Genomic DNA, 16136 nt, shown 5'->3' with positions numbered 1-16136 from the left:
ATTTACTCAGCACGACACGACTGAGTTTACGATGTGTAACTTTCAAAAGCCTAGCAAACAACAGTGTCTAGTCTTTCGGACGGTACGATAAACCGAGGTCGAGTGTACATGTTGGCATGTATATAAAAGAAGCTTTGACAACTGAAATTCAAAGTAAGAGTAAGCTATATCGATTTATCCGGACAAAATCTCTTTCATAGCACACTGTATGCCACAAGCCAAGGTCTTACGACATTAGTATATGATTTATATTGATATTGACGTATATCTAATCGTTAGTCGATGTTTGAAGAAAAGTTCCAATGTCTGGAAACAAGACAATAAACCCCACTGCCCTGGATTGCTGGGATTAAAAACTACTCTTTAAGAAGCCGCGGTGGCTCAGTGAGAAAGACGCTGTCCTCTAACCGGTTGGAGAAGAAAAATAGGACGTTAAACCTCATTTCATTCATTAATTCCTACTTTTTATCCGATGTATACTGCCAAAAGTATCTGTATTGAAGTTGTACACTGAAACAGCCCAATTCCACTGCTTCAAACACTATTTCCAGGGTAAAATACATAGCACATGCCATGATTGTTGATAATATTACACTAAAAATATAAAGACCAGACGATTTGTCTGTCCATGATTTGTTTTTAATATAGACAAATTAGTATAAAACAATAATAATAAATACAGTATGTTACATTGAAGCCCCAACACGAACTCGGAGAGCGCACGAATTAGTTTTTAATAAATAATTTAGTATCCAGATCATCTGATGAATCAAACCTAACACTAAAATCATTCTTAGAAAAGGTATCACTACTTGATGCTTCCGCCATATTGGTCTTACGATCGAAACTTGCCTCAGTTTCGTATTCGTCTGCGTCACTGTCTTGTGATACCGTTCGAATGTCCACGGGGTCACAATACACACTAGCACGAGATGTACTCGGGATGCTCTCATACGTGGCATCTTTTTTAAGTAGTTCCGGAGTAAATACACTACTGTCACGTGATAACCTGAACGCCGACCCTTTTATGGAGTCGTTTGAAAATAAACTACTATCACGTGACAGCCTGTTCGTAATCTTGCCTCGATCGGATGATTGAGAATTGGTCATCCCATCACGTGATGACGTTCCTGGGAGATTGTCACAAAATGTCCAATTTGTTTCACTTTTTCTTTTCTTGAGACTGTTAGAAAATTGGTTCTCCGCCATTTTGGCTATGTTCATGAGTTGTTGATTTAATGTATCATGGTATTCTTGGTCCACTACAAGTTGTTCGGCTGACATTGATTCGGGAGATGTATAAATATTTTGGAAGTTTTCTCGATCTAATAACATTATATCCATGCCACTGTCTTTCTTTCCCTGTAAATTATAAACAAATATCATGATTTATTCATTCTAAAACACGTAATACCAATTTCTTAAGTATTCAAGAAACTTTCAGATTGGTTAAAACTTACCGCCAGTTATCATTTTAGACTGAACTGTTTAAGATTCCTGTGATTAGAACTTTTGTGAATATGGGCCACTAATATTTCTGCACAAAGCAGAAAATATATGCCGTGTTCCATTGCTTCCGAAAGAAGTATAGTTAAACAGGGAGCCGTGGTGGCTAAGTGAGTTAGGCACTGACTTCCATATCAGGCGGTCTCGGGTTCGCCCTCCAGTATTTTCCGAGAAAGTTCCTCGTGATTTTCCGGCATGGTTTCTACTTGTCAGTGGTACATGGCGAAGGGTCTGGTAATACACAATGTCTAGTCGCGCGGGTGGGACGAGAAACCGAGGTATCCTTTACAAATTGGCATACACGTAAAAGAACCCTTGACAGTTTGAAATTGAAATAAAAGTGACCTGTAGGACGTTAAAGCTCATTTCATTTCATAGTTAAACATACATTATGCAAGAGCTAAATCTGTTTATTGCAGGTCTTTCTTTTGGCCTAAAATGTTATCTAAATTATTAATTAGACATTAATTAACTTATCCAGACCATAATCAACTCTAGATGGCATCGCTAGCCTGCGATCTTAAGTGGATTATGAGCCGATTTACTGCATAACTTTCCTTCACGATTTAACGATTAAATGTATAATCGAGACTATGCTATTTATCGTACAGACTTTAGTAATGATGATCGAGGCTAGCCGGAAATTTCAACCGCTTAGTTCTCGATTCATAGTGAATCAATTTGAATGAAATTTTCAGCAAATTGCCTTTACATTATCTAGTTTTTAACTATTATAGCGAGAACTGCCAACTCGTTATCGAATCTCCCATAATGTATCTTTAACTAATTGACCAACGCCTTTTCCAAATCCGGTGTGGTTTCCCCAGGTCAGTAATGCATGACGGAGGGCCTGACAAGGACAGCTGCCTAGTCGTAGGGATATGATGAAAAACCGAGGTCCCCTGTACAAATTGGCGCGTACGTAAAAGATCCCTTGGCAGTTGGAATTCGATATAAGAGTAGGCCGTAGCGCCGCTGCCCGGGCAAAATTTCCCTCATAGCACACTGTATGGCGTATACCCGTCTTCATTAGCCCAGTTTAGGAGCGAAACAGTAGGACGTTAAACCCCATTTCATTTTCCTTTTCCAAAATATTATCAATTTATTTCTAGCTGTACTTTCCAGCTGCCGGGGGAGGGAGGGGGAGGGGTTAAGAACTAAACAATCTATAGACGATAGAGATTTGGTCAGTGATTGATGACTGTTTTTTACAATTTAGGATGTCTTCGTGACAGTGTCGCATCATATTATCTTCAGTACAGGGTGTCTGAATTGTGATTTTACAAATTATGGTCAATAAAATAATATTCCTACCTTCTTTTTTATTACTGGACTATTACCCTGCATACAGCTGGTATAATATTTTCTGTCTGTTGTCGAGTTTAAGGCTGTTTGATGAGTCGGACTAAAGTCGGATTTTCTACGACGTTTTCTGAAAATAGAACAAAAATGGACGGTATGAATAACAAATTCGGTTACTTTTGCAAACTATTTTCCGCCATCCAAAAGCCCCACAAGTGTAATATGATACTTAGCATGCCCTAAACACCACATCATCTGTATCAGATAATTAGGCTACAACATATTGTCTTTGACAAGTTGATGACAAGATTCTCTTCGACAGAACTGTATTGTCTGTGGGGGTCGCATTCCTACATTTAAGGAAAAATGGCTAATTTCCACCTAGTCCAAGCACTGTATACGCACAGGCGATGTATTGGAATAAAATTGTGCCACATTATGTTAGTCCGAAATGCCCTAGCTTGTGTCAAGTGTATGTTAAGAGTCTATTGCACAAAGTAATTGTTTTAAAATTGTTTTTAAATAAGCTTCGTATTCTTGACCCCTAAGAGAACATGAATTAAAATAAAAGAGGTTTTACGCCCTACTTTTCTGCACCGACTGCAGTGTATTATGAAGGCAATGGTTCGTTTGCGTACACACCAATAAGTACACGCTACCTCGGCTTTTTGTCCCATCCGAACGACTATACGTTGTCCTTTGCCAGCCCCCCCCCCCCCGCCCTACAACACTTTGGGTGAAGCATGCATTTATTATTACAGGTCCGGGACTGTACAACCCAGTTGACGTTTACGGCTGACCTCCGGACCCATTTGATATTTGTTGTTTATTTCTTACAATGTCTATGTAGTGTGTCTTGTCCGCAGGTTTGTCTTATCGGTTTTGTTTTTGCGTGGAGTGCGGTTCTCCTGCATTTACTATTAGAAAACAACAAAGATGTCAAATTCTAGACAAGACTATCTAAAGAATCTCATTCATAACATGCAGAATAATGTCAGACAAAGGAAATTGTAAGAAGGAAAATATTTTCACCGTAAGTGAAAACCACGCAGTGAAAGTGAAGGTCGGGAAGACAGAAGTACGAACTCTTTGTAAGAACATCAAGAGTCAAAATATGGAATTTCTTTGAACCCCAGGAGCCCGTGTCTGTTTATTTTACATCTATGCACGAGGCTATGCACGAGCGATTCCCTTCTACAACGGTTGTACCAGACAAGAAGAATTCCAACTAACTATTCCAGACTGTTAAATGTTTAAGTGATGAAATGAAGCCAGTTATTGAGATTCCTGCAGTTTAAAACCGTTTAAACAGATGTAATAGCTTCTTGCACCAAGTGCTCCACTCGCTACCCCACCGCTAGATGACGCTTTAGTTTCGGAACAAAGAAAACACGAGCCGTGGTTTCGTATCACTTATCAAAATAAACGGCAACAGCTCAACAAACATGTCGGCCGTGTGGATGTTCATCGATAGATACATCGAGAAGTAGAGATAAGATTTATAAAAACAAATAGAGATTTACACCTTGATTACATTACTATCTAATAGTTTCCTCTTTCCATGGTCAGCCATTTTTATCATTCTAGACTCAGCGTACCATACACTACAACGAGCTTAAAACATTCCTTAAAGCTGTTTATAATTAGTTTGTTTATCGAATATTCAACACAATTCCACCATACGATTTCTCATTTTGTTTTTGGAAGTTCACAATTAAGATTTAATAGTTTCTTCTTTCTCTGGTTCTGGTAAGCCATTCTGATCATTCTGCAGTCAAAGTACCCTTCACCACAACAAGCTTAATAACATTCCTTGGACATGCGTCTTATAAATTTGTGAAAAACAAATAAACGTTATTCTTTTCTGCACCGATTGGACTAATGAAGACGGACATACTTCTGCGGTCCACTCTTATTTCGAATTTCAACCGTTAAGGTTTTTCTTCGCGTACGTCAATGTGTGTACACGAGACCCCGTGTGTTCGTATCACCCGAACGACTATACGTTGTCCCTTGCCAGGGCATCCGTCCTACATTATTGAGAAAGTGGAACCCACGCCGGAAAATCCCGATAAAGTTTCTCGGCCAACGCTGGGATCGAAAACGAGACCTCCAGCTTAGTGAGCCAACGTCTTACTCACTGAGCCACCGTGGCTCGCCTGTAAATTTGCTGTTCGAATATTCAACAGAATACAATCATACCATTTCTCTTTTTGTTTGGGGGATGTACAATTAATATTTTCTATTATACGTCTGTATATTATACGCCGCTCATAAGAAGGTATAGCATTCACACACACTGTATGACACGATGATGTCATTTTTTTAATCTACAGTTTCTGAAGAATGACATATTGCATGATCAAAATAATAAAATTCATCACAAATCTTCTAATTTGTGGATCTTTATCCAAACTCGTTTGACATTTGTCTAATTTACCAGTATTTGGAATATATTTTATCTAATATTAAAGATACATTATGTAAGATTTAGATAAAGGGCTGACCATTCTTGCTATAATAGCTCAAAAATAAATAATGTAAAATGAAAATATTGAAAATTTCATTCAAATTACTTGGGCCTGACAAAGACAGCTGTCTAGCCATTCGGATGAGACGAAAAACCAAGGTCTCATGTACACATTGGCGTGCACGTAAAAGATCCCTTGAAGTTGGAATTCGATATAAGAGTAAGCCGTAGTACCGCTGTCCGGGCAAAATTTCCCTCTTAGCACACTGTCTGGCGTATGCCCGTCTTCATTAGCCCAATTCAGAGCAGAACAGTACGGCCTTAAACCCCATTTCATTTCATTCTGAGCCAAGTTATTACTGTCGGTAACGCCCACAGAAAATATTTAAATTTTGGCGGTTGAACACGCTCCATTCTTTCCTTGGTTCCAACGTTTGTCTAATTGACCAATATTTGGAACATATTCTGACTAATAGCAAATTAAAAATCCCACACAAATTGTTTAAATTTTTGGCGGTTGAACACGCTTCATTATTTCCTTAGTTCCAACACTGTCCCAGAAAGGTTTCAATTGGAAACTGTTACAGCTGAGCGTTATGGTCTCTTTATTAATTAAAGTTGGTTTGATCTTGATGGTGGAGGAGAAATGGACCATGAATAAGAATGAGTCTGTGGAGACATATAGATGATATATGGCAGCATTTGCTCAATGATAAATACATCATAAATCTTGAAACTCTAGACGAAACCATGAAATATCGGACATATAATATAGTCTTATACTATTACTTTTTTACAGATGACTTACAAATATTGAATTTCCGACAAAATAAAATTGAAAGTCTCTGCTACAAGTCCTTTTTCGTGGTGCTGTCTACTTTGTAGGAACTTCAAACGTTAGAAGATATGAATTATGGTTATTTTCATTAGTACTTAGAACTTTGGCGTATTAATTGAATCACCTTATTACAGATTCTTTATCAGAGATGAGGAATATAGTTCGGTGGTCGATATTTCAAGACTCTTGATTGGATTCCTTAATTCTTATCGAAAACCCCAAAAGCAATTTTTGTAAAAGGGCAAGTTATAGGTCATTAAGTTTCGTCATATTTTGTAAAGTGGTCTATATATATATATATATTGACAGAAAAACGTCCACCGTTTGGCTAACCCGAAAGTGCTCTGTGTGGAGAGGGATTGGTAGTAGTTGAGACAGATACTGATTGAAAGAATTAAGATATACAAATATTATTTATACCATTATATCATTATCTTTCTAAAAGATATTAAATATGTCATTGTACGATGCTCAACATTTTCTTGAAGTCGTTTTTAGATATGCCATTTAGAAAATAATTCTATTCTCTGATTAGAATAAACTTACAATACAGCGATAGTTTAAACTGTAATTTTAGAAGCTACTCGTTAAAATAGGGTCAAAAAGGTAACATAGGGTCAAAAAACCAGCAACAAGGCCAAGCTGCACAATATATTTGATAAGTTCTATAAGTTGATCCAATAACAGTCCGTGACAATTTTGCAAATCACAGCTACTGGAATAAAGGAATACATGCACATACCCGTGGTTAGAAAAGTAATAGCCAATAACAATTACTACATACTGTAATTATTAAGAATTTTAAGTTAATTATCTTTCAACATATATAATAATATAGCTAAATTCATATAAAGAGCGTTCTTCTGAATAACACAATTTCAACACCATAAACAATCAATTTTTACTGTGTATTAAAGGAGAAAATTGGGTTTAAATTATCAATGTTTCAGATAATCTTTTAACAACGTCGTATCAACTCATCAACTGTACCAATGTTTGATGTTAATGTTCATGTACGTGTAAATCTAATGTCGTTTGACAGCCCTGATTACACGTTCCGGGGTGTCAATGTGGTATTTAGACTGAACGTGTGAACAACTCTTTAAGTCAGAGATATCAAAGCAGACGGGTGTTACTGAGTAGGGTAAGAATTCCACTAATGACGTTTGATCACGAGAAAGGGCGGTGTCGTAAGATAGTCTTGACCGAGAACATATTGAATTTCAGATTTGACGAACCCTTTGTTTCCGTCAAGGTGATCATTCCATATCAATTGCGATGTCTAAAGAGATTGAGAGAAATGGGGTTTAACGTCCGCTCGACACAAACTAGCTCATTTCGGGACTAACACATGGTTCAATTTTATTTCAATAATTCGTTTGCGCGTAGGGGTCTTTAGCAGTGATGTTTAATCAGAATAAAACTAGTTTTGTTTCGATAACAGTGTTTTATTCTAACAGGATATACTACTTGCATTATTTCATCCTTGAGCAAAAAACTGTCGATAGCCAATTAAAATAGCCCCTCAACAAAGAAAGTATGTCTAGTTTTTCGGATGAAACAAAAAAAATCGAAGTTCTGTTGACAAATTGATACAAGATCACTTGGGAGTTGTAATTAGAGTAGAAGGAAACATCAATGACCTGGCAACTATATGACCTTAACATAAAAGCACATTTCTTCATTGTTAACGAGCTGAACACAGGTGTTGAAAGGCAGGATTCAGATTTTTAACAAGATTTTTTAAAATGTTTTTATAACATAGTTATGGTGTATATTAATCTTAAGGTAAAATTGATACAAATGTCTTTCAACTCATGTTCTTTCAACACTCGGGTTTTTGTGAATAGCCATATTAATTTACTGTAGGAATTTATATCAGCTTATCTGCAATTCTTTAACTCAACTGCGCTATTTTTGCAATTCCAACCAAGGAGCAATACAATATTTTGTAACATACAGATATAGTTGCTTTTAACGTTTAACATCTTTGTATGCCATAACGGTTAATCTTGCAAGTGGTATTTCGTTAATACTTCCAATAAATCATAGATAATAATAATCTTGCTTTTCATAACAGAAAATCATTTTGGGTTTTAAACGGTATATTATTCACATGAACGAGAGAGAGAGAGAAATTGGGTTTAACATCCACTCGACACAAACTAGGTCATTTCCGTTCTAACATACGGTTCAAATTTATTTTAATAACTTGCTTGCGTGTAGGGTTTCTTTAACAGTGGGGGGAAACTGAATGTTGGGCAGCGACCCTACGTCACTTGACGAAAGATAAATATGGTAAAGAGGGAAATGTGCTGAAACTACATTATGACTTCATGTTCCTCATGTTTAAAAAAACCATCTATTAATGTTCAGTTAAGAGATAAAAGTGATGATGTTAACTTCCCAATCGTTAACTATACTATCCCTTCTTGTGCAGTAATAAAATCCTTTCACAAATCGTCATGCCAAAGCAAGAACATTTTATGGCCCCCATTAAGAAATTATTGAGTCAAAATGTAATATATGTCACAGATACTTAACATTTTCTTTAAAAGATTTTTTGGAATTAAATGAAATTGGGTTAAACGTCCTACTGTTCTGCTCCGACTGGGCTCATGAAGCCGGGCATACGCCATATACATGTAGTGTGCCATGAGGGTAATTTTGACCGGACAGCGGCGCTACGGCCTACTCTTATATCTAATTCCAAATACCAAGGGATCTGATACGTGCACGCCAGTGTGTAATGGGGACCTCGGTTTTTCTTCCCAGGCGAACGACTAGACAGCTGACTTTGTCAGCCCTCCGTCCTGCCCCAATGACACTGTGTGTGTGTGTGGGGGGGGGGGGGCTACCGCTCTATTTATATAATTTTATACAATTTTATAGTTGCGGTGCGAGGCAGATTATGCTTGAAATATCCACAACTTCGGATACTACTAGGAGCAGAACAGTAGGACGTTAAACTCCATTTCATTTCAGGTTATTGATATAATCCTATATAGTTTAGGAAATACACTTTCTGTAAATTGTCTCGATTTTGCCTTTTCGCTAAAGGATTACTCCTTAAGATCTTTAACGTACGGTATTTTATACTTTTATAATGATATAAGGGCATAAAAAAAAGTTTAAATAGCTCGCTAATCACAGCCATACAATAAAATGTTGGCTATTTTCGATCTCAGCACTCAGTGTGTGCGGTAGAATTCTGATACGAAAGTTTCAATCTCTTCAGACACCATCAGTGATATGTTGAACATTAAGACAATATTTATGGAGAAGAAGATATGTCTATTCAATATATTTATCATAGGAAAAATAAAACCAATTCAAAGAGGAGGGTAGTACTCGGGGAATTCATGTTCAAAGATTTTGAATAGAGCGTAACACGTGTGCATTGTGGTGTTATAATTCGATATACGAACTCTTAATATTAATGCGATTATTTTACAGTCGATATTGTGTACACTGTAAAAATATGCATATAACTGTTCATTGTCATTTGATGCGAACTAGAGAAAGAAGGAGAGAAATGGGGTTTAACGTCCACTAGACACAAACTAGGTCATTTCGGGACTAACATATGGTTTAATTTTATTTTAACAATTAGCTTGCGCGTAGGGGTGTTTAGCAGTGGGAGGAAACCAGAGGACACATTGGCGTGCACGTAAAAGAACCGTCAATCTCCGACCAATAATTTCCCAGCACGCTGTATTGCGTATGCCCGTTTTTAATATTAGCCCAGTCACTGCATAAAAACACGAAACAAAGGAGGTGCAGAGAACATTTTATACTTGAAGTGTACTTAAATCAATATTTTTTCAGACATGTATATAGACATTTTGATATGACACATGGTTGTCGTTATCGTTACGTTCCACCATGCGGTCTGACAAACGTGTATTGGATGTTTTATACATACAAACGCTCGAAAAACGTTTACGGCAAAGCATAGCCCCCATACTAAGCTTATAGAAACACGCATATTGTTTATTTCTTTATAAGTGTGCATCATTCTACACGTGTTTGAATAACTTGTGGTTCCTCGGCAGTTGGATTTCGAAAAGGAGTAGACGAAAACACAATTACAGCAAGTGTCTTCAAATATATAAACTGATATATTATCATCGCAAGATTTCTAATCCCGTTCCTTTCCATTCTTTGAATAGGGAAGACTTGAACTCGATTCCAATAATTGACCCTTTTTGCCTCATTTTTGGGATTTTCTGGTGTGGATCCCCCTAATCAGTGGTGAAGGAAGTGAGACCTGATAAGGTAGAGCTTCTAATTGTTCGGATGGGACCTGTACACGTTCGTGTGCATGTAAAAGATCCCCTGACATTTGGAATTCGACTAAGAGTAGGCAAACCATCGTTGTGTATGCATCTCACACTTCATGGCATATCCCTGTCTTCACTATCCCGGTTGATGCGGAAAAGTAGGACGTTAGACCCCATTTCAGTTCATCTGTATCTTCGTGACGCTATTTCCTTTTCTTTCTTTACGATTGTCGTTGTCGCAATTTCATAATTCAAAACATGCGCATTCCGTTCAAATTCAAGAGTCCAACAGGTCAATATGATGATCTAGTAGCTGGTATAGAAATACATTCTGCATACATATTAAAATGTATGCTCAAAGTGAACAACAACGACATATTTTGTTTGATAAACGAAAGCCGCCGCTTTAAGTGTTTCTTTCAACTTGCCGCTATCCTAATTTTGTCAGTTGTACCTGAAATTCTTGCACTCTATTAGAAAGAAAATGAATATCAAAGAGTGAGCTTAACCTAACGGTGATTGTTGAATTTTTTATCTCAAAAGTTCAAATGGTCGTCGATTATTTGTTTGCATATATAACAAGGACATAGCAACTTAGACCCGTTGGTGCAGAAAAGTGTATTCGTGAATATGTAACCACAGTGTGTATTCGTGCATATATAACCACAATGGGTATTTGTGCATATGTAACCACAAGTATTCGTGTATATGTAACCACAGTGTGTAATGGTGAGTGTGTAACCACAGTGTGTATTCGTGAATATGTAATCACAATATGTTTTCGCGCATATATAACCACAATGTGTGTAGTCGTACTTATGTAATCACAGCGTGTACTGGTGCATATGTAACCACAATATGTATTCGTGGATATGTAACTGTAGTCTGCATTCGTGCACTTTATATCATGAGGTCTGTAATTGTGTCAGTTAATGTAGTTTCCATTCCAACCTTGCCTGGGTCGCCTATCCAACCTCGTGGGGTTTTTTCCGGATCCTCCGATTTCTTTCCACTGCTAAAGACCCCCACGCGCAAGCGAATTATTGACATAAACTTTAAACATGTGTTCCGAAATTACCTAGTTTGTGAATATCTCTCTCTCTCTCTCTCTCTCTCTCTCTCTCTCTCTCCCGCTTCAGTAAGTGATAATCCCTTTGTCAAAAAGCATTACGATAAAACGTTACATTTTATAGTCCCTTCCTCTTTCCATTATTAACTACTAGTAGACAAAATGTCGGCTGTATGATGACCATGAAATCTGATATCAATTTGCTGCACCGTACCATACCAAAGAGACGGCTCATTAGCAACCGGACAGTGAGTGACCTGTCGTTGACCAAAGATCCGTGATTAATAATAACCCTGGTAGAAGACGAATCACCCGTTCATTAGTTGTATATCTCAGTTATAACAGATTCTATATGAAATATAATATCTATGATTACTGGTCAACAGATCAGCCATTCTGGCTCTGATTATAATAAATGCTTATTTCAATATTAGATTGATGGCCTTAAAAGCCGGAAGATCTCTTTAAAATATGCTTAGGAAAAGTGCCCTTAATGACAGTAAAATCTTTGTGAATAAAATATCGATGCCCAAAAGAAAACTGTACCAATAGTTTAAGAGACATTTAAATAAAAAAAAACCCGAAAACATGTCGCATATTAAAAATATGTGTATGGAAATTAAAAGTAGAAAACGTTGCGATCGTATACTACATTTTTAACAAATTTTCAGCTCCAAATTATAAATAGATTTATGTAATAATTGTTGAACGGAAGAGTATATCGACAATCCGTTGCGGACGCGAGGGGGGCTCGGTGTTCTCCTCCGGGAGAATTTTGAAAAATCGGCGCGTAGTTTTTAATTTCATTAGGTACAACCTCGCTATAATGCATTATAGGAAATTAGTTTTACGGTAATGTAGTCCACATTGTAGAAACAGATTCATTTTTAAAAAGAACCCATCATTCAAAATCGTAAACAAGTCTTGACCGTTGCACGCAATTCATGACAGCATGATAGAGTGATAGTTTTATTACATTTTTGAGTATCGAGTTTTAAAATGATCGAGAAAAAGGTTTGTTTTATTTTTTTTAAAGGGGTAAGCACATTCTACATCCTGCATGACAGTTGTTAATACTGGTAATTAGTCTATATATCACCGAGGAATTTCAAAGTACAGAGTTTCAAAATTTTGAATGGAAGCAACAATATATGCTCCACAAACATGAACAACGGCCATTTCCAATCACGATCATTCCATTATCAATTGCAGTCCTTAAATTATTAAGCCTACTCGTATTAATCTACAGCGCCAGTGGTTGTAAAGGTCCCGTTGACATTAAGGATTGCCCACCCGCAGCACCTTAAAAAACTTTTAATCAAAGTAGAAGGCACGATATACGTGGTTATCTCCCCTTAACTACACTCGATTGAATTACGAAGACCGATCTCAGATTGTGAACGCAATAAAACTAATATGGAGTGCTGTGGACGAATGAGTTTCTCCCACATTATTACCTGACGCCCCACCCAGCCCTGGCATTTTTAAAGAAAATTAAAGCATCGGGGCATAGTGTTGAAAGTTTCTGAATTTTAGCATGTTAAAGGAGTTTTGGAAAGTGAAAGCCCTATGCATTCATTGTATTATGACTGTGATGTTTACCAAATTATACTACATCCCATCACTCAAATAGTACCAAAAGCTCATGATTTTCACTTGATTTTATCGGTATTGTCCCACTGCTTCTTTATTCCATTACAAAGCAGTGGCGGAATGGTTTTTTTTGCCACGGGACTTTAACCCTACAACTTATTGTACTAATAAAGCCGTGCTCCCCGCCTACTTTCTCCGGGAATATAATGTTTAATATCCGTGTTTGATTCCTGGCATCATCGTACAAGCTTTGGCTATGGTCTTTTTTTTTTGTTAGTCAAATTAATACCTACCGATGCCTAAATGCTGATATCACTATTATAGACAATACTCCAAGAAACAGACAGGCGGCGCTGATAATCACTTTACACTCGATTCCACACGATTGAAAAAAATCGGCCCTGCCTACTTCCTTAGCAACCACTCGGACATTCAGGTAGGTAGCACACTTCTCAACCATCATATCACGTAGAACGGCACCAACGTCCTCATCACCATGACAACTGGTCCAATTCATTTGTTGCAGAAGTCCATTATTCCAGGGTGGCGGGCATGGGAAGTTCTCCCAGTATCTTAGCAACAAGGGGTCAAGGTCCACCTTAGGCATAAATTGTATATCTAGAGCACCAACCGGGAGTGTCCAAGAACTCATTGGTAACACGGGAGACAATATAATCCAAACATATCTCTTTTTAAGAAAAAATATCTGTAACTAACTTCTTTAAACCACAATCTGAACAGTTTGTCATGTTGGTAACACACACTGTCATTGATGATGTATCCCAAAATATCACTGGAATTGAAAATGTAATCCACTGTTAGACTGTATTTTCATTCTTCAATATACGTAACCTGGAAAACAAAGAAGATGTTTAATTATTTTTCAAATTACATGGAATACGAATTTTAAAATGCCACTGCACTTCCACATCGCATGGTACTATGTTGGTCCCAAAATGTCCTAAGTAAATTGTCTACAAGACTTTAAGGCCCAAAACATTTGAATCTTTATGTCAGGGGTAAGGGGAGGGCGGGGGGTCGAGTTGTCAAACGCGTGGCGTCAAGTGGCATGGTTTCGATACCAAGATGCGTGAATCGCCTGTCCAACCTTGTCAAGGGTAACTTATTAATTTATATGGGAACGAATGTAGTGGTAGACTATTTATGTCCATTACTAACAGCAATACCCATTGTAAGATAACATCACTATAAACTAGCTATAAGAAAGTAAAAGAAAACTTTTAGCAATCCGAAATTAAACATTGTGAAAATGGTACGAAACATGCGCTTGACGCCAATGGTTTAAGCGTGTAAAAGCAATGAAGGGGAGATAACTCTTGTTAGCATGGAATACATCTGCGCGGTTTGTAGATTGCAGTTTGCCGAATTCCAACACGATTATTCACAATGTTTTATCTTAGTTCGTGTATATAAACAAAGTAAAGGGCGTATTTAATGGTAATTAACACTGATTTATTAACACAGATATCAGAAATTGTTTACACTGTATACCAAATTGTCTTTTTATTATACACAATTAGTGGAACATATTGCTTGTTTAATGGTTTCCATGACATTCAGTTACTGAGAGAACTAGTAGTAATTAAACGTTAGTTATTAATGGATTTTAAATATAAATATTTCTATAGATTTCGAGGATATTAAATTTGAAGAGCTCGATACAAGCCTCGGTTATTAGAGGATTCCAAATATAACTATTTCTATAAGTTTTAAGGGTGTTGAGGGGTTGGGTGGCTGAATGGTTAGCACTTGCGCGCTGTATAATAAAGCCTGTCATTGAGTCACCTGGCGTGGTTTCGAATCCCCGGTTGTACGTGACAAGGAGTAGGGTTGCCTGTCCAACCTCGGGAGTTTTCTCCGGGTCCTCCGGTCTCTTCCCACTGCTAAAGACCCCTAGCGAATTATTGAAATAAAATTAAACCATATGTTAGTCCCGAAACGTAGTTTGTGTCAAGTGGACGTTAATCCCCATTTCTCTCTCTCTTTTAAGGGTGTAAAATTTGTAGAGACGCGATAGGGTTGCTTTGCCTAAAATGATGATGAAAACTAAAATAGTCTAATTGTTAATCACTTGTACAAAATGAATTGAAATGGGGTCTAACCCCCTAGTTTTCTACTCCATCCAGGTTAATGAAGAAGGACATGACATACGTCATGCGATGTGCTATGGGGATATTTGTGCCCTGAGAGCGACGCTACGACACACTCTCGTTGTCAAGGGTTCTTTAACGTGTACGCCAATGTGCACACGGGGTTGCGGTTTTTCGTCCCATCCAGGTCACTAAGCACTGTCCATTGCCAGCCCCCCCGGTCTTGCACTACTGGCAAGGGGAAACTGACGAACTTTCACGGTCAACACCAAGATCGAACACAGGATCACCAGGCTAGCCGGACAACATTATTTGTACAACTTAACACATGCAATAGTTTAACCTGATGAAAATACAGATCTCTGTTCACTTCATTTTATGTTTCAAGTGGAATGAATATAAAAAAGAATCTTCATAATGTCGTTCCCACTGATTTCCAGATGAGAATAATGACGAACCATTTAACCCATACTTCTCTATTTATTTTATCATAGAGAGGGACATTATGCATGTATTCATAGTAAATGAACCATACACCATGTTTTTACACAGCACTTAGCACTACTTAGCTATCTGGACTGGCCCTGTGCTTTTTACTGCACTATATGCCTGGCACTAATGGTTATTATGTGTTTAGTTTGTACGTATGGTACACAGCCAAATATTATCATAACTACTAAAATATCTACAGTTGTTGATATAATATCATGTTTAATTCAACAGGTTGTTGGTAGTTATTTTCTCTTGTATATGTTAACAGCAGTAAAACAGCACCACAGATCGTGGTTTACTCTGATTTAAAATAACAGCTATACGATCTGAATTTATTAACAGCATATGTTAACAGCAGTAAAAGAACACCACACGAATAAGAACTGCAGTGGCGTGTCAGATTCTCAGTTAAAAGTTCGTAGTGTGACCGTGGTTTACTCCGATCTATACAGCTGTATGATCTGAATTCTTT

General features: G+C 37.4%; 1 protein-coding gene across 2 annotated transcripts in view; it reads right to left on the bottom strand.

Annotated features, from left to right (window-relative positions):
- Window positions 1–30: 30 nt before the first annotated feature.
- LOC126821978 (uncharacterized) overlaps window positions 31–16136 on the bottom strand; it is a 73848-nt gene continuing 57742 nt past the window's right edge. For both annotated transcript variants that reach the window (XM_050550665.2, XM_050550663.2), the window contains exons 2-4: window positions 13355–13913; window positions 2821–2938; window positions 31–1362 (exon numbers count right to left, since the gene is read on the bottom strand). In XM_050550665.2, coding sequence (XP_050406622.1) covers window positions 727–1362; window positions 2821–2938; window positions 13355–13713 — 1113 coding nt within the window. In that variant the 5' untranslated portion in view covers window positions 13714–13913 and the 3' untranslated portion in view covers window positions 31–726. The remainder of the gene's footprint in view (window positions 1363–2820; window positions 2939–13354; window positions 13914–16136) is intronic.

Source organism: Patella vulgata, chromosome 5, assembly GCF_932274485.2.
Source record: "Patella vulgata chromosome 5, xgPatVulg1.2, whole genome shotgun sequence".
Taxonomy (NCBI): domain Eukaryota; kingdom Metazoa; phylum Mollusca; class Gastropoda; family Patellidae; genus Patella; species Patella vulgata.
This window is presented reverse-complemented; position numbering and strand designations above follow the sequence as displayed.